The sequence below is a fragment of the Lepisosteus oculatus genome, chromosome 3 (assembly GCF_040954835.1).
Source record: "Lepisosteus oculatus isolate fLepOcu1 chromosome 3, fLepOcu1.hap2, whole genome shotgun sequence".
NCBI classification, from domain to species: Eukaryota; Metazoa; Chordata; class Actinopteri; order Semionotiformes; family Lepisosteidae; genus Lepisosteus; species Lepisosteus oculatus.
The window spans coordinates 30032701-30053335 of record NC_090698.1 but is presented as its reverse complement, the minus strand read 5'-3'; the positions used below and the strand labels follow the sequence as shown (position 1 = coordinate 30053335).

The 20635-nt window shown below is 39.6% G+C and overlaps 1 protein-coding gene across 4 annotated transcripts in view; it reads right to left on the bottom strand.

Annotated features, from left to right (window-relative positions):
- camk4 (calcium/calmodulin-dependent protein kinase IV) overlaps positions 1-20635 on the bottom strand; it is a 165507-nt gene that overhangs the window by 83918 nt on the left and 60954 nt on the right. For all 4 annotated transcript variants that reach the window (XM_069187118.1, XM_069187117.1, XM_069187115.1 and 1 more), the window contains one exon: positions 17711-17789. In XM_069187118.1, the coding sequence (XP_069043219.1) occupies positions 17711-17789 (79 nt within the window). The remainder of the gene's footprint in view (positions 1-17710; positions 17790-20635) is intronic.

Sequence of the window (20635 nt, the reverse complement as noted above, 5' to 3'; positions counted from 1 at the left end):
AAAAAACTACTAACTATCCTGACATACAGTACACCATCTTGAACATTTTTACCATTTTGTTGTGACAGTGCCTCAGAGGATTTTCCCCCGCTTACCATACTTCACACTTAAAGGAAAAAATGTTTTATTGAGGAAAAATTATACATTGAAATACAAAACTGAAATACTATAGTTGCATAGGTCACCACCTCCCTGAGTTTACACTTTGTGGAAGCACCTCTGACAGCAATTACAGCGGTGAGCTGCTTAGAAAGGTCTCCACTATCTTTGCATGCCTAGATTTAGCCATATTTGACCATTCTTCTCTATACATTTTTCAACTCTGTGGCACTTTGTAGCCTCCTCTGCTGGGTCTCGTTCTTTTTCAGTCAGTTTGGAGGAATTGACTGATGTACAGATGCAGCCATTCAAAGTGTGCGGGTACAGACACGTACCGGAGGTAATTGGCTACCGCGCTGCGCATCATGACACAAGATGACGCGGGGTACCGCGGTACGTGATTGGTTGACCGACAGGGGCACTCGTGGTCCGTTGGTCTCTCGTAGAAAGATTTACAGTAAACGTCTTTACTGTGCCCGTTGTAGTATTGAATATTCACATGGAATTTTACCACTGAAGGGAAATCTTAGTAGCTGAGCATAAAAAGAATAGGAGCATACTGCAACGCGTGTGAAGGCCATAAACGATATTAATTTTGGAACATAAACATACAGTATATGGCTGGTCTCGGTACTTTAAAGAAAACATACACGAAACATGGTTTCATTATGACCAGAATCGGTCTTGAGATATTTTTAACTTGATTTACAGTATTTGAGAGGTATGTCTTGACACCGACACGTACAGTACACATTTGATTTCATTAAAATTATGAGGTACCCTGTATCTGCAGGACTCAAGAGGCTCTCAGTCATGTCACTTTGCAGTTGATGTCTCCTAGAGGTTCCTAGATTCTTATTGTAAATAAAAGGAACAGCATACAGTGGGACTTTTTCAAAAACGGGGAACAAATTTCAACATCTGACTGCACCGAGCACACAAATATTGGTTCTAGGCTCCTGAATCACCTTTGGTCCCTGGATCATTGCTTTAACCATTTACACAAGGTTTTTACTGTAAAGCACTTTCACAGCTCAACATAAATGGACCTTCTGGGGCACAGGCTTTAAAGGAGCTTTTTAAAAAAAACAGACTTTGCCTTTCCTGTTATAAGCTATTCTTTTAGCATATGATAAGCATGCCCTTATTATGGCGATATCCTCCTCAACATTGGAGAAATAGCTCTAGAAGTTCAATTAAAACAGAAATGCTTCAAATCACTTGGGATACAACAAAAAAGTGGTGTTATAAAGTGTGTTAAAAATGTAGCTAGTTTGTTTTCATACCTTAGATTATAATAAAACCTCACCATTTAACACCAACAGGTGTTTTCTTGAAGTCTGCTAGCTTCAAAGTTTATGGTTTGGCTTTTGTGTATAATGATAGTGAACTGCATTGGAAAACTTAAAATCTCTCGCATTAAATTGGCTACAAATGCAAGAATTCAACCAGATATTCTTACTTGTAAAATGTCTACTGTTGCATTGCAGTTAGTTAATGTAGTTAGTCCATAGTCAGCAATCTAAACTTTATTGTTAAGCTTTAATGATTGATGTTGTACCAGTAACCTTTAGAAATACTATAGAACTTCACAAATGCTTTGTGTGTTTGGAAATCTTTTGAGTGAAAGCCTTATAAAAATAGGTTTAGTTTTTACAGGACATCACAAAGAAATAGGATGATATAATTCTTATAATTGCTTAGTGATTGTATTAGGACGATTATGGACTAAACAGACTTCAGGGATGCCAGTGGATCATTGTGCTATTTGGAATTATTCCAAAAATCAAGTGACCTCTTTGATGTAGTATCTTTAGTATTATTTATTTAGCATTAATAAAGAATAGATTTATTAAAGTCGTGCGATGTGTAAGCGGGATATGTAAAATAATGTGAAATAAAGTTTTTTATTATTGTTATAGAGAAACATGATCAGATTTTCCCTGGTTCAGAAAAAAGACAATTAAAATCTGTAATCTTTCCACTTGTACGTCATCGGACATTAACGAGTACAACCCCCCTCTTTGCCGGAGTGCTGGCATACTTCAGTACTTCAGCAAGTCTTCAGTACGATGCAACTGTATTTCCAGATATGTAAAAAAACATTCCTCAAAATGTGTTTATTATGTTGAGTACAGTGAAAATTATATATTTTTTTAATTGTCATGGAGATAAGGTAAAGAAATACAAATAAAAAAAAACTTAAAAAAAGAAATATCCTGAAGAATAGGCAATTGACAATTTTAAATTTTGTGGAATACATTACATCCTATTGGCTGTACACAAAATTCTACAGCACCTCATATTAAAAACACCTAAGTAAACATTTCTAAAGACAAGGGAACACTTCAATTAGCTGTTAAAAGAAGTATTCTATGAGAAAAATCCAAAAAGTTTCAGTTAAGTAAATCATACAATTTAAGATGCATTTGTTTCAAAGGAACTAAGAAGTGGTTCACCAATAACCTGTTCCTGACAACTGAAAGTCTTTAGAGAGTCACTAATTTATTTTGCTCTACCAAAATCCTTTCAGAAAAAGCTATTAAAAGCCCCAAACTTAAGGGAGACTTTTCTACAGCTCAAATGACTTACAGGTAAAGTGAATATGTTATCTTCTTTAATGGATGACAGCTATGCTGGAGGGCGGAGGGCTCAGAATAAAGCCATTGCCATCTCTCGTCACATAAAGTGGTGTATCCCAGCAACCTGCTCTAGTATCGCTAAACAACTGAAAATCATCTATAAATCAAAAATAATGCAGGCTCTTACATTATACCAGAAAATAAAGGACTAACATTTGTTACATTGATTATTCTTTATTAAAAGTAATTGCTTTTAATAGTAGTAAATGCCACAAAATGTCACTGCAATACTAATAGTAGTTAATAGTAGTTTTCAAGGAAAGACAAGGAAAAGAAGGCCTTATTATGACAAAACGAATATTTCTCAAATCAGGAAGAGCTAAATTTTCAATTTGGTATAATTCAATCTCAGTTTAATTCTGCCAGTTATAAGCCCGTGTGGTTATCTACCCATATTGCCCATATTTGTCTACTCCAGGTAGAGAAAAGACTGCATTCTAACATGAGCCATGGAGATCCCCAAATTAAAATAATTTGTGTCATATTATTATTAGTAATAATAATAATAATAATAATAATAATAATAATAATAATAATAATAATAATAACAACAACAATTCCTGACACTTATATAGCATTTGTTCTGGACACTCCATCCAAAGCACCTTATAGGTAACATCACCTATTAGTAGGGAGGAGAACAGAGTGATGAAGTCAAATCATAGATGGGGATTATTAGGAGGTCATGATTGGTAAAAGCCAATGGGGAATTTGGCCAGGCTGACAGGGTAATATCTCTAATATCTCTCGAGAAACGCCCTGGGATTTTTCATGATAACAGAGTCAGGACACTGGTTTTACATCTCATGTGAAGGACGGTGCCTTTATACAGTGTAATGTCCCCGTCACTAGACTGGGGCACATGGACCCACATAGACAGCAGGATGAGCGCCCCCTACTGGCCTGGCTAACACCTCTTCCAGCAGCAACCTTAGTTTTTCCCAGGGCGTCTCCCATCCAGGTACAGACCACACTCACACCTGCTTAGCCAGGGTGACGTGCCTGCTGGCATATTTTAATTAAACACATGTTGGTCTTATACTGTATACAGTATCTATATCTCCGAAATTAGAGAGTGAAAAACACATTGTCTAAGGATTAGATCCTGCTAAGTAGGTTTAGAACAAATGTCAAAGATAATATTAAGGTTAACTTAATGTTTATGGACACTCCTGGGGTATTTGTTTGATCTATATGTGACTAAGTTTGGCTGACTATATCAATGGATGTGGAAGCACTAATGTACTTCCTTGAAATAGAAAAGTTATGAAGCTTTGCTTTTGCACAGATAGAAGCCAAACTAAAAATCACTTGAATCATGTGCTTGCATCAAGCACATAGTATAATGTACATAATGTACAGTTTACAATTTATTGCATAGCAATCTACTATGCTGTTTCTAGCCACTATCTAATTGAATATCAAATATCAAAGCCATAGCTGTTTACATGTCTTTTTTAAATACCCAGTTGGATTTATATTGACCTTGTATAATGTTTCTATAATGTATATTATGACACATCATGACTTATGCAGCAGACTTTAAAGAATAACATTAGTTAAGGAAGAACACAAATATCTTCAGGTAGAGTTTTGAAGCAACTTTCAAGAAGAACAACCAAGTGATTCATACTATACTACGTTTAGACAACCTCAGAATGCAGACAAATAGCAAGACAATCCCATTCTGTATCATCAGAGGTAAAGAAGGATTTATCATGTATAGAAAACTGTCAGTAAAAAAGTACTGGGCAACAGTAAACTACAACATTTACTATACTAGTTATTTAGTCTAGTAAAAATAATTTAGGTGCACAAAATTACAAGGTAAGAGCCTACTGTGTGCTATCTCTGTAAGGTCCCTCTGTCAGGTAGAGAATTTTAAGTAAAGATCAAAACATGAATACCAAGGAGCTTTAAAAGAAACACAGAAATCAAGTTGAATAAGGGCAAAGGTCAGGAGAAGAAAAAAATAAATTTCATAGACCCTTAATATTTCCGAAAATGGTGCAGTCAATCATTAAGAAGGCAAAGGAATCCACACACTGCTTATATCTGGCTATCTATCAAACCTGACCATCTGGAGGAAAATGGTTAGGGATACCACCATGAGGCCAGTGATGACTTGGAAAGAGTTATAGACCTCACCAGGAGAGATGGGACAAAATATCCATGGGTCAACAATATCCTAGTGTATCTACAAATGGGCTTGTACGGAATAAAAAAAAAATAAACAACTTCTCAAAACCCACATGGCTTTCATAACAGTGCAACTAAATGTTTGAAGGTCATACAAGATTAAATTGGAACCTTTTGGTCCAAAAGCAACATCTCACATTTGATACAAGTCCAACATTGTGTCACTCAGTCAACACCATCCCTAATGTCAAACATGCTAGAGGCATCATTATTCTATAGCTCTACTGCTCATCAGCAGGGACTGAGAAGCTTATGGGAACAAAGTACTAGCAAATCTTAGAAGAATGCTTACTTCAGACCTGGGACAACATTTCACCTAACAAGAGGGCAATGATCCAAAGCACAAGGCCAAAGGTAAACAGGAGTGGTCAAGTCAACCTTTAGTGGTCAAATCCCAACTAGAATTCTATTAAAAAACACCGTCTGTATGCAATCCTCTTATCCATCTTTAAAAAGCTTGAGAAACTTTCCCAGGAAAAATGAGCAAAAAGTGTACCACGATAGTGTGCAAAGTTAGTAAAAACTCACCCATAAGGATTTGCAGCTACTGTATAACTGCTGCCAAAAATCCTTCCACCAAATACTGAGATCTTAAGACGGAATACTTATCCATTGAATATATTTCATTTTTTTCTGTTAAGTTTTGCTGACTTTTACTGTAACATACCCATATATACAGTATCTTCAGGTTATGAATAACATATTAAAAAGCTGTGTATACTGTACATCATTTTGTAATTTCACACAATGTGACACTGTAGGATGGGACTGAATACTTTTGCAATGCACTGTTTACAATGTTTATTCTTCCTATTTCAGTGGGCATATGAATCACTCCAGAGGGTACTTCAAATACTTTCCTCATTCAAATATAAATAACCTTCAGATTATGACTATTTTTAACAGTACAGCGGGTGAATAAATCAGAAATATCAACAGGGAATCAAGGGGAACACACATGGTGCATTGTTAATCAAGTAAAAACTGAAATTACAGGAAAACGATATCAACTACTCATTTCCATGTCCTCAAGACAAGGGCATTGATAAAGCATAGAACATTCAACATTACATTAGACAACAAATAGGACATATAACACCAATTTCCTGTGTTTTTGTGTTTGCAAGCAATGAATACATTTGGAAAACCCTCTTGAAATTGATAAATTAGGAAAATAATCAAGGTTCAATTATCAGGTTGCATTCTGTTCCCTTTGTACAATTTTGAGAATGAACTCTAGGTATTATGAATGAAATATTGTAATAACAGTAGTCTGGATATAGCTGATTCTGAAGGAGAATGGAAAAACAGTAGTTATATCTGCCTAATTAAAATAAATGAACAAAAAACACCTATATTTAAAAATTCAACATCTTCCTCATAGTGGTGATATTTCTATTTAGAGAAAAAGTTTGCACCAAGGGGTATCTACAGCCAGGGGATGCAATACAAACAGTATTTATCCACCATTGTGAGTTATAACAAACTCCTCGTCAAGCTTAAGGAAGCAGTAACTCACTTCAGATAAAGTAGTAGTAGTAATAATAATAATAATTGCTTACACTTATATAGCGCTTTTCTGGACACTCCACTCAAAGGGCTTTACAGGTAATGGGGACTCCCCTCCACCACCACCAATGTGCAGCATCCACCTGGATAATGCGACGGCAGCCATAGTGCTCCAGAACGTTCACCACACATCAGCTATCAGTGGGGAGGAGAGCAGAGTAATGAAGCCAATTCATAAATGGAGATTATTAGGAGGCCATGATTGGCAAGGGTCAATGGGATATTTGGCCAGAACGCCGGGGTTACACCCCTACTGACTTCAGAGAAAGCAAGATCCCATATTCCCTACTCCATCAGGTAGAGTTTACACTTTATTTACATTTTAAATCATCTGTACTCGAAATGTTTATTCCTTCTGGATACTGTTTATCAAGCCAAATTTAAGGCAACATTTTTCTTTTGATTTTATATTCTTGAAAGCTGACTTAACATTGGTGGGATACAGTAAAAGAATAAAAAAAATATGAAGTAACATTTTTAAATATTCCTATACAGTATACTATATATAACTGTTGTCATTTGTGGAAATCTACCCTTTAAACAGCTTTTTCTATCAGAATATTTGGGGCTATGTGTTTGACTCAAGATTATCTTCAACTACACATCTTGTGAAGATGTGGGCAAGTGATAATTGGGCTAATGCTGAATTTGATTAATTTTATACATCAGTGCACTATATTTGAAATTTGTCAATTAAACCTTTGTATTCAGTTCATGTCTTTATGTTACCAAAAGGCATACTGAAGCTCAAGAAAGAGTTCAAAGTAGTACAACCAGAAAAAAATTCTGTTCTGAAAGGAATGTTAACTTAAGACAAGTTCTAAAGTTCAAGATTCAGAAACTGAATCTTTTTCAACAGAGGGAATGATCGGTGTGGATCTAATTAAATTATGCAAAATCCCCATAGGACTAGAAAGAAAACACCTATTTACATAGTTGCAGGTTTTTTGAATAATCTACCTGCCCTTGACAACTCTATGGAACAATTGTTTGAAGATGTTGTTGGAACTATAAGCAACCACCAAACATGCAAAAAAGGTCAGGTGGGTTGAGAAGACTTCTGCGTTCTTAGTCTTTCATACTGATGTACATAAAAAATGTGATACATTAAAACAAAAAAGGAAACAAAAAAAAGTGCTATATTAATCTGAATTCCCACTTTGAAATAATCAAATTAAATGTCAAAATTGTAAAAAAAAACATTTACCTACTGAGTTCAGCATCACAAAAGTTTACTCCTTAATTCTCTGAATGTTACATAGAGCTATCTGTATATTTCCTCAGGAGAAAAAAAAACGAGTTTTATTTGCTATTCTTCTTTTTATAGTTTAAAGTACAAAGGGTACAGCCAGAATTAGTTTCACATGTTCTTTTTGCACTGAACCAGAATGCAACTTGTTATGAAAATGAGAAAAACAAAATAAAATTGAATCAAAGAAAAAGATAGATAATGAATTTCCACTTTGAAAGGAGAGCTCAAATATGCAAACATGCCATTTTCATCTTGTGCTTACTGAATGCACAGCTGGCAAGAGCATAGGATGGAGCAATTAAATGACCAATGGTGCCAAACAGAACAGAAGAGAGGAAGAAGGATGGGTCATGTCATGTCATTTACCAAACCGCTTTATACGGAAGCCGGAGCCTACCCAGCGAGCAACGAGTGCAAGGTATACTCTGGACAGGGCACCAGTCCATCACAGGGCAAGTGCAAGCCAATCATACATGGGGACAATTTGGAGGCCACGGTAAAGGCTGAGGGGGGAAATTTGGCCAGGACACCAGGATAACTCCCTACTCCCTACTGAGAAATGCCCAGGGATCTGCCAGGGAGAGACAGGACCTCAGTTTAATGTCTCATCTGAAAGACAGAGCCCACTATAGTATAGTGTCCCCACCACTTTACCGGGGCATTAACACCCACATGGACTACAGGGTGGGTGCCCCCTGCTAGTCCCACTGACACCAACCATAGCTTCCCAAGGAGGTCTCCCATCCAGGTACTGACCAGGCACAACCCTGCTTAGCTTCAGTGGATATCCATTTGAGAGCTGCAGGGTGATATGGCTGCTGGATAGGAAGGCAGATATTATGTGGAAATTGGGCAAAGAAAAATAAACAGATTCTGTCTACTGCAATAGCAAATGGCAGAACCTTGAAATAACGTATAGTTAAAACACTAGCATCTGTCTTTTTTTAAATGATTGCTTATCAGCACCTGTCTTCCACAAACCTTTCCTGTTCTATATTCTTACAATATAGGGGTTAAAAACTCATTCTCTATTTACTGTATAGGCTTTATTGTCAAAGTTTGGAAACTCCATATCATTTGAGGTGTTTGCCTAGCTGAATGTGAGCTGAGAGACAGGTAAACATAGATGATCAAAGAGGCTTTTCTACTTGACTCTGGTTAATTAACCTCATGATAAATCATTAGAGATGTCATTCAGAGCCTAGAAACACAGCATAAAAAGACAAATACGACAGAGAGTGAAGCAGCAGGAAGACAGAAACCAAGGACACAGAGAGAAAAAGGAACAAAACATTTTGATTTTGTTAAGAATCCCTGGTGAGAAGATACATGGATCCTGTGCAGACGCAGGCACGGGTGATAGATGAGGCAGGCGAACAAACCAGAACGAGAGTCGTAGTCAAAAGGCGAAAGGCAAGTCGTAATCCAGGAAGTTCACCGGTAGCAAACAGTCCGAGTCGAGAGGCGAGGTGCAAAGTCGAAAAGGCAGAAGGGGAATCCAAAAACCAGAATAAACGAGGTACGGGGAAAAACGCCAGGTAGAGCTCTCAAGGAGTAGACTCAATACCGAGCAGTGGGAAGCAGGTGAAGATGGTTTAAATAGCAGTGCGCACCGCAATGAGTGTGCGCAGGTGGTTTAACTCGTGCGGCGGCGTTTGTTAATAATCACCCGCTGCTGGGTCTGATTAGCTCGCTTACGCTTTGGTCTTGACTGCCTGGTGGTCGTGACAGTACCCCCCCCTTCACGGGCGGCTCCCGACGCCCGAGACGGCCGATCGGGATAGTCCCTGTGGAAGTCTCCGATTAGCGTAGGGTCCAAAATATCCCTCTCCGGAACCCAGGATCTTTCTTCAGGGCCATAACCCTCCCAGTCAACCAGATACTGAAGGGTACCGCGGTTCCATCTAGAGTCGAGGATCTTGTGGACTGTATATGCCTGGTGCCCCCGAATGCGACGCGGGGGTGGCGGGCGACGTTGGGGAGCCGCAAGAGGTGAGCGGTAGAAGGGTTTCAGGAGGGAGACGTGGAAAGACGGGTGGATTTTAAGGGTGGGGGGAAGTGCAAGACGGAAGGTAACTGGGGTGATCCGGGAGAGTATCCTGAAGGGGCCGATATACCTAGGCCCGAGCTTCTTGGAAGGCAGGTGTAGAGGTAGGTTCCTTGTTGAAAGCCAAACAAACTGGCCTCTGCGAAAACGGGGGGGCTGGTCTGCGGTGTCGGTTTGCGAATTTGGCCTGGCGCTGGGATGACTTGGTGAGAGCTGTCCTCGCCATTCTCCAGGTCCTGCGCAGCTTGGAAATATATTGACGCACCGACGGCACCGCCGTGTCCGGAGGGTTGGCAGGAATGAGAGTGGGTTGATAACCTAGTGATCAGAGGAAGGGAGAGAGACCTGTGGAGGAGGAGGTAAGAGAATTATGGGCATATTCTGCCCAGGGAAGTAGCGATGACCAGTCATCCTGCGAGTTGGAGGTGAAGGCTCTCAAAAAGGTAAGGAGGCTTTGGTTGGTCCGTTCCACCTGACCATTGGCCTCAGGATGATAACCCGAAGTCAGAGATACATGGGTCCCTAAAGCTTGGCAGAACGCTTTCCAAAAGGCCGAGACAAATTGAGGTCCCCTGTCTGAGACCACATCGTTGGGCAACCCATGTATCCGAACGACCTGTTGCACAAACAGTGATGCCATTTCCTGGGCTGTGGGCAATGCTGGGAGGGGGACGAAATGGGCTGCCTTGGAAAAACGATCAGATATCACCAAGATTACCGTATGACCTTGACTGCTAGGAAGGTCCGTAATGAAGTCCACAGCTATGTGGGACCAAGGGCGGTGTGGGATCGGAAGAGGGTGAAGGAGACCGGTCTTCTTGGCATGCGGAGTCTTGATCCTGGCACAGACCGGGCAAGCTCGGACGTACTCTGCAACATCTGATCGCATGGAAGGCCACCAGAAATCTCTGGTGAGTAGGTCCAGAGTGCGTCTGCACCCGGGATGGCCTGCAAACCGAGAGTCATGCCCCCATTGCAGGACAGCAGAACGCAAGTTGTCTGGTACAAAAAGCTTATCCGGGGGGCAGCACACAGGAACTATAGCTCCCTTGAGGGCACGTCTGATCTGATCTTCAATAGAGCAGTGGATCGCCCCGAGGATTCTGTTAGGTGAAATGATTGGTTCCGGTGTGTAGTCCAGATCCTGGGGATCATGGAGCCGAGAGAGAGCATCAGCCCTCCCATTCTTCGAGCCAGGCGTATAGGTGATCACAAAATTAAATCGAGAAAAGAAAAGAGACCAACGGGCCTGACAGGAATTGAGGCGTTTGGCCGACTGAATGTAGGCCAGGTTCTTATGGTCCGTGATAATGACAAAGGGGTGATGAGCCCCCTCCAACCAGTGTCTCCATTCCTCCAGGGCCAGCTTGATAGCCAAGAGTTCACGATTACCAACATCATAATTAACCTCAGCAGGGGAGAGTTTCCTCGAAAAGAAGGCACAGGGATGTGGAATCTGCTTATCCCCGTGGCGCTGGGAGAGGACCGCCCCAACCCCATAGGCTGAGGCGTCCACCTCCACTATGAATGGCTGAGAGGGATCCGGGTGTCGTAGAAGAGGTGCCGAACTGAAGAGTTGTTTTAAGCGTAAAAATGCCTGGTTAGCCTCCGGGTTCCATTTACCCAAGCCTGGTCGATTGCGGGTTAGAGCGATGATAGGCGCCACGACGGAGCTAAAGTTCCAGATGAAACGTCTATAAAAGTTGGCAAAACCTAGAAAACGTTGAATTTGCTTTAAGTTACGAGGGGCTGGCCAGTCATTGATGGCCGCCACCTTAACAGAGTCCATTTCTACACCAACTGAGGAAATGATGTAACCCAGAAAGTGAATTTTAGAGGCATGGAAAACGCACTTCTCAAGCTTGGCGTAGAGTTTGTTGTTAATGAGTCTAGTCAGGACCTCCTGGACGTGGTGGCCATGATCCCTAGGGTTGGCAGAAAAGATGAGGATATCATCCAGGTAAACCAAAACAAAATTCCCAATAATGTCCCTAAAGATGTCATTCATGAATGACTGGAAGACAGCCGGGGCATTACCAAGACCAAAAGGCATCACCTGATATTCATAATGTCCATGGGTGGTCATAAAGGCCGTCTTCCACTCGTCCCCTTCCCGTATCCTGATTAGGTTGTAAGCCCCCCGTAGATCTAATTTCGAGAAGATGGAGGCTCCCCGTACGGACTCCAAAGCGGCTGGAATTAAAGGCAGGGGGTAACGATGTTTAACCGTAATGGAGTTCAGTCCTCTGTAATCAATACACGGCCGCAAGGAGCCGTCCTTCTTCCCAATAAAGAAAAGGCCCGCACAGGCTGGAGAAGAGGAGGGACGAATGAATCCTGACTCCAAAGCCTCCTTAATATAATCTTGTAAAGCCTGGTTCTCTGCCTGAGTGAGAGGGTAGATCCGTCCTTTGGGTGGAAGGGTTCCCGGAAGCAACTCTATAGCACAGTCACAGGTACGGTGAGGTGGAAGCGAAAGAGCCTTCTGCTTATCAAAGGCCTGTTTCAGATGCCTGTATTGGGGCGGGATGGTAGAGTGCTCCTCCATAGAGGTTACTGCAGCAGCAACCTTAACCGGCTGACGACAACAGTTGACATGACAGGAGTGGCTCCAGGCAATGAGCTCGTTCTTGTCCCAGGAGATGTGGGGATCGTGCTTCTTGAGCCAGGGAAGACCTAGGATTACCGGGTAGGCAGGCGAGTCCAGGAGAAGGAGTGAAATTTCCTCAACATGAGTAGCACCAACTGTTAGAGAGAGAGGGACGGTCTGCCATGTAATCCGTCCAGGTGCAATCGGGGATCCATCCAGAGCTTGAATACAGATTGGGGGTGAGACCGGAGCCAGGGGAATATCCCACTTCTTAGCAAAAGTGACGTCTATAAAGTTCCCCGCTGCCCCTGAGTCAACAAAAACCAAAAGGGGAAGTTGTGTGTCAGCCCAAGAAATTTCAGCTGGGAATAAAGGGCCTGATGAGGTTTGAGAAAAAACAGCACTACTGACTCTAACAGTAGGCTGTGGAAGGGTTCGAGAGGGATAAGGGGGTCTCAAGGGACAAGCAGAGAGAAGGTGATCAGGTGCAGAGCAATAGAGACACAGTCCCTCCCGACGGCGCCTTTCCTTTTCTTCCGAGGAAAGGGGTGCATGATGCCGAGTGGGCACCGTGGGGGTAGTACTTTCAGGACGGCCAGGACTGCTTCCATCATGACTCTCTGCTCTCCGCAGCCGAATGCGGGTGTCCAGTTCAACCACCTGAGCGATTGCCGATTCGAGAGAGCGGTTGCGAAGTAGCGAGAGCACCAGGTGGTCCTTTAGATCTTCAGAGAGACCCTTATAAAAAAGGCAAATCAGGGCTTCAGGGTTCCAGTCAGACTCCGTGGCGAGGGCTTGGAAGTCAGCCACATAATCATTCAGAGATCCATCACCCTGACGAAGCGAGGCGACCCGGAGATGAGTCAGGTCCGGGTTGACTGGAGAAAAACGTGCCTGGAGCTGGTCAGCAAAAAGCTGGAAATCAGCAAACTGAAAGTCTCCCCTAGCAAGCAACACAGCTGCCCAGTCCAGAGCCTTGCCAGTGAGCAAGGAAAGGGCGAAACCGATCTGCTCCCGGGGAGAAAAAAAAAACTCAGGATGCAACTGGAAAGTCAAGGAGCATTGCGCAATAAAACCCCTACAGCCCGCGGTGTTGCCGTCATATCTTTCCATGAGAACAAACGGTGAGGCTACGGGAGAGGTGGGCGGGGTTACAGGGATTGGAGCAGTGGTCTGTGCTGGAGGCGAAGGGACAGGGGAGGGCGGAAGGCTAGCGACGTGATTGGAGAGAATGTGAAGCGAAGATTGAAGCTGGGTGAGATCTTGGGAATGGCGATTAAAAAGTGAGCCAAAAGCTTGTGCGTCCGCGGGATCCATCTTTAGGCTCGGTATTCTGTTAGGAATCCCTGGTGAGAAGATACACGGATCCTGTGCAGACGCAGGCACGGGTGATAGATGAGGCAGGCGAACAAACCAGAACGAGAGGCAAGGTCGTAGTCAAAAGGCGAAAGGCAAGTCGTAATCCAGGAAGTTCACCGGTAGCAGACAGTCCAAGTCGAGAGGCGAGGTGCAAAGTCGAAAAGGCAGAAGGGGAATCCAAAAACCAGAATAAACGAGGTACGGGGAAAAACGCCAGGTAGAGCTCTCAAGGAGTAGACTCAATACCGAGCAGTGGGAAGCAGGTGAAGATGGTTTAAATAGCAGTGCGCACCGCAATGAGTGTGCGCAGGTGGTTTAACTCGTGCGGCGGCGTTTGTTAATAATCACCCGCTGCTGGGTCTGATTAGCTCGCTTACGCTTTGGTCTTGACTGCCTGGTGGTCGTGACAGATTTCCTGTATTGTGGAGTCCTCAGACTAAAAATGTTCTAGCTTGGTGATCCATCTTTAGAATAGTGAGATAGATTCCCATTCACTTTAGGGTATCCATGTTGTAGAAGGGGAGGTTTAGTCTTAATTTATATTCTTTTATTTATGTCACAGGTTTGGTTCTCTTTTTGGCCTGTTTAGGAATTGTATAGTGTTTCAGGTAGCATCAGGTAAACTGCTAAGCATAACAACAATTCTGTAAGTTATTTTAGGGAATAAAAAAAATCTGTGGAAAAATAGAACATAAATTAAATAAGATCTCTGGTATAATTTTAAAAGTTTTTTCTACATTAGCAATTAAGCAAAGCAATGCTTTATAAGCATCACCTCCATACACTTAAACATGACATTCAATTTTTTATCCTGCAGAAGTTTTTTCTTGTTTCCATGATTATTCTGTGCATGAAGTTCTACTAAATAATATCAGCTACAGAATATTAAAACCAAGAATTTACTGAATGTCCTAAAATAATGCAGCACCAGTGAATGATCTTTATACAGTATCTCAGCCTTGACACATTTTCAATTGCAGAATAAAGATGGAAAGTAATAAAGGCTGGCCAGTTATAGGAGGTTAGGCACTAATGAAAGTTATACAGGTTGTAATTAATGGAGTTAACATCAAGCGTTAGGATGTTGTCTGGATTCGGATAAATGCAATTAAGTGGAGTTGCCAAGCATGTCTTCTGGTAAAAGCTTCTGCATGGATTGCAGGAATCTAGAATTTGAATCACTAAGCAAGTGTTTCCAATTTTGTTGCTGCACAGTTCACTAAAAGTTACTTGATCATTTTTGACATTCCATGCAGACATGTGTAGGAGCAGGAGTAATGAGAGAAGGCTTTGTCTATTCTCCAACTTCACATGATGTTCTCCTGGTTGTGCCATGAGCTAAGAGGAAACCAATGGACTTTGCAGTCCATGTCTTAGGGGATGCAATCTCCACAGTTTTCATGTTCCCTAGGTTAGTAGTTTGACTATTCCAAATAGTGGAATAAATAGAAAAAATGGAATGCACAAGAAAAAATACAATTATCAAAAAAATTCTACCTTTGATAACTGAATAAGAGTGCAATGCGTCACATTCAAGAAACATTTCTGCTCAGGTTAAACATTAAGGCAATTTCACAATATGCATTTACACACAACAGGAGTTCACAATTAAATCTCATAACTAAAAAGGATTTCACAACTCATTTCAGTTCGTACACCTTAAGGTTAAAAGGTTCTAATTACTGAGATGGTAAACATAAGTTTTTATTTAATTAAAAACATGCCATGATTTATGTAGAATGTGACACAATGAGTCATTCATATCATCTTAGAGCTACAATGCCTGAGAGAAGGTTATAGTTACTATTATTCTAGCTGTGCATCACTGAAGATTTTTTAATAATTTCATTTTTTATTTTGCCATTTTACAATCACAATCTTTACAATCATATAAAAATGCAAATTAAGTGCCTGATTTGCTTTGTATAAATATGGTAGCATATGCAATTAGACTTTACATTAAGTATAGAATTACCTAGCAATTACACATGTAACAATAAATAGTTGCAATGTTATCATACATAAAGTAACAAGTAAAGGTTTATTCCTTGCTGAAAAGAGAAGAAAAACCCAATGTTTCGGCTTCTTCAGGTGTGCCTAAATGCTGTTTCTTTTCTTCTCTTTCCAGCATGGAATAAACTTTTTCAGTGATATTTAAGCTAACTTGCCCCGCTGAGCAAGAGCCAGGGCGAGTTTAACAAAGCCTTTAAAATTCCTTTTCAACTCATGAACACTTAAAGTCTTGCATATGTCTTATCTTGAGCTGTCCACTCAAAGTAGGGGATTAAGTAAAAATTCTAACATAACTGAACTGGAAAAATCCAATATTTATTAACTCAAAATGTTAAATTGATAAGGTGTGAGGAGTACATATCTGCCCCTCCTGTGTTCTGATCACTGAAACTACTGCAGCTTCACACCCATGCAGCACCTCTCCCGAGACAGTAGAAAAACACCCTATGCCAAAACACTGGAGCTTCCACCAAGATAGAATTTCACACTGTCTAGGTTCCAAGGGACATCATCTTCTGTAATAATGTGATAAGAGTGTTGTTGAATATCATCCAGTATAAAAACAGATCGTATATCACTGTGATGCTACAGGGGGCACAATCCTTGGAGGGCAGTACTTTCCTGAAGTGTCAAACAATTAGTGGATACTTTTGCCTGTACTAAGATGGCTGTAAGAGAATGCTAGCTTGCAAGATGCCATCAACAGACAATTACTGGAACAGGGAACAGCTGTGCATCCTGTTCAAGCCTATATATATTGACTATCAAGCCGATAGCTGATGTCCCAGAAGCTGGGGAAGCACTGCAGAGAGACAGAAGTTTACCGCAGTCCAAACTCTGTGTTTTGTTGTGGCTGTTATTCTATTTTGAGTCAGACAGAGGGAAACAGACCACAGTCAAAGACCTGAGGCTAAAAGAAAAGGAAAACAACCACAGCTAGACCCAAGGCTGGAAAGCACAACATAAGGACCTGAAGACATGAGACAAGAGAAAAGCGCTGTAAGAAAGAGGATCTAAAGAACATAAACTGAAGCAAGACTAAGGACCGGAGGAGAATGCTGAACAGAAAACAAACTTGACAAGGACATACAGAGTGTGAGTCTGGTAGACCTCTTTTCTTATGGACAAATGACATTTTTTTGTAAAGAAGCATACCAGGTAGTTTTTTTTATACAGGGAACTCTGTTAGTCAGGAGCTCACTCTAAGAGCCAGTTCTTCTTTTAGTTTCCATCTAGCCATTTTCTAACTGCTTCCTCTAATCCAGAGTTGCCCCCCACAACAACTGAATTGGAAAATTTGTTTGAAAATGTTTGGATGGATATAGAGTATGAATAAAAACAGTTACAGTTATAAAATATATGCAGGTAAGAGAATGTTTCTGCACTTGCTTTTTATCAAGAAATGTAAATTACATAACACGTATTACCCAAAATCCGAATTAAATTAAATGCATTATTCATTAAGTATAGTATTGCAATGTATGTGCCCCTGGCATAATTTTAATGAGGCTGGTGCTTATAGCATCCAAATACTGCCTTATCAAGTGGTCTGGACCATTTGGTAATGCTTTAACAATTGCAAATGCTTCCAGTACCAGAGGGCCAAATTTAATCCTTGGCCCAGACTGTGTTCCTTTTTGGAGTTAAAATTATTTAAAAATGAAGAAATGAAGGAAGCTGTATTGCAGAAGCAATTCCTATGTTGGCAAGAACTCAAATATTTTATTAAGTGCATACATAAAGAATGGGTAGAGAATAAGAGCAATGTTTCACTTTGACCTTTAATTTTATACTACATTTCAATGAAGCCCTCTCATTCCCAGGTATCAGTAATCAGAGATGTACTTTATTGGCCCTTTTCTGATGGATGAATCACACTGCTGGAGATGAGCAAAGTGCTGTCTACAGAAACGAACAAACATGGCATTATGTTGACTTACTGTTTTCTTCAGCATTTTCACAGCATAGGGCTTTTGTGTTCCTTTCTGTCGACATCGATACACAACTGATGTTGCCCCCCTGTGTGAAGAGAGTAAAACAATGAGGAAACAAACAATGTGGTACAGAAAGATGTACCTTATAAAATAAATATTTATTTTTATTTATAATAAAAATGTGAATACTAAATAAATAATATAAATTATTTATATAAATAATAAATAATCTAAATATTTAAAAAATATTTGCCTTAACATGTATTAAGATCACAGAATGTTCATTAAACAATATTTCTTAATTTTATAAACACTGTGCCAATCTGTGCTATATGAAACCAGCTATTCGAACAATAGAATTTAAAAAAAGTTAGTTAGGCCGTGACTTTTTTGATATCCTAAAGGAGTTTTTGAAAAGCATTTTGAAATTATCCTAATTGAATATTTTCATTTATATTATATTAATGGTACAGTGAGCTTGGTTAAACAACATCTACAATAATGTATTTGATAATAAAATTTAAGCAAATTCTGACTTAAATAACCTTGAATTTTTTAATGTTGAATTTTTCACTGATACTCCATAATTTTTAGATGGAATAAAGTGCTACATCATACAAATTGTTCATTCATCTTGACCAAGTAATAATATGGAATAAAAACATCAATGTTTCAAACTACTTTGCAACCAACTTCTGCCTAATGCATAGGTTCAGACTGCACATATCCTCCCTCACATCTCATGATAGCATATATTATATTATATTTGCACTACGCTCAATTTAGCAGTTTTCTCTTCTATGTAAACTCCCGCATTACATAAATTTCTGAACTTTAAGATAGCTCTCTTGATTTTGTCACTTTTGCTCCTACAACAAATTACAAATGATAATTATTTACCAGGAAATAGATTTACCATCAGTAATATTAATAAAAGCATGAGGAGCTTTTAAGATGAGCAATAAAGAGCAAAATCTTTTTACCTTATTTTTTAAGATTACAGTTTATCTTTGTAGCATTGCAATATTCTTTGCTGAGAATATTGAGTGTTTCAATGTTTATATTTAATTAGGAAATCATTTTTGAGTGCTGTGAGTTGGCATCTTACTTCATCACTCTCTCTGCCTATGGTTGCTATGGTATCCACATTTAATATGTGTGATGTTCAGACAGGCAAACCTGGAAAAAAATGCACACTAAAATATGATTTCACAATAAAGGCATAAAAGAAGACTTTACAAAAGGTAAGAGAACAACCAACAGGGCACAGTATGGATCCACGTAACATATTTGAAGAAAAGCTCTGAGCAAAACTGAAAATAAAACATCTTACCATTGCAAATCACCATGTTCTACAAAATTAGAGAAATCTCACACATACTCATGTACTGTTCTTTAAAGCTAAAATGTTAACAACCTTTAAGAATGTTCACTTTTTTTTTTAATTAAGTGACATTAATTAACAATAATTCAGCATATGCAGGTAATATTGTAAATTTGTATGCAAATGCAAAGTTTGTGGACTATTCAAATACAGTACAAATACCTAAGTAGACACAATTTTACTACCAGTTTTCAAAACTGTAATTGGTTTGCTCTAATTCCTAAGCGAAAATGTTCCATCAATGAAGTAAAAGCTACATCACTCATTGTTTACCAGATATCCTGTTTCTGGAATGTACTCTACAGTTTTCATTTCATGGATTTGTATTGAAAGAACAAACATTTTATGTACGTTCTATCAGAAAGAGGTGTTTTAATTTGTGAATCATTTTTCATAGTAGCTATATATTGTAGTAGTTATACTCTCTCTCTAGCTTGTGAAATACAACACACAAAAGAGCTAAAATGCTTAATTTCTGTTTCTCACAGACCTCTTAATTTTAAAATCAACAGAGAGATTTGAAAACAATCCATGCATGATCAGAAACCCCATCCCAGAACCACAAGTCAGGGTGACACCCCGGAAGAAATCTATTGCTGGGCACACATGTATACTTATAATGAGGCAATGTAGAGAAAATAACTGACCCAACCATTATGTTTTTGGGAGGAAACTGGAGCTCTCAGAGAACATGCAAAACCCCCTCAGAAGGCAGTCCAGGCCAAAACTGAACCCATGACTCAAGAGCTGTCACCAGTCATGCCACTGTGAGTGAGAAGTATGATTCTTCTTAAAAGAAATTATATAAAATTAAAGAAATGGAGATAATTTAATTGAAGAACTAAAGGGTTATTTAATTTTAATTCAATTACTAACAGGGCTTTTTTAAGTTTCTCATCAAGGCAACAAAACAAAATTTTAACGCATTCAAATTATATTATGAGGAAATGTATACATTTCTACAATGGATATCTTAAGCTCCTTGTTAGCTTGGTGTTTTTTTTTAATCATTCTTACACTGCCACCAACATTTGCTACATGAATAGTATCTCTTGCCTCAGCCGTAAAGATGGTTAAAAGTATCTGAAGATAACTGCACAAATAAGGAGTACCATAAGCCAAATCTGTGATCATGTTCAGCATGAAAGAAAACAAAACTTTACTTTTTGAAAATGCATTATTTGTACATTCAGTTTCAACAGAGGGATATTAAAAATAAATACCATGGGTATTTTAAACTTGTCAAAGTAAATCCAGGTATCAAATGTTAACGAAAGTTTTAAATAATTAACATCTACCTATCCATCTTGATTATTCCATTTGCACTGGTTTCCTTGACTGAAACAGAAAAGTGCATCTTTTTCTAAATCTGTCTTTTACTATGTATGTCTGGTGACAATAAAACAGCTCTAAATCAACTGAGTTTGTGAATGGAGGCCGTCTGTGCCCAATGTTCCAGAAACACATACTGTAGGTTTACTGGAAGAACCATTTCAGAGTTTCTTCAACTTCTACTTGAGGTGTCATTTTCCTTCTATTACTGTCAA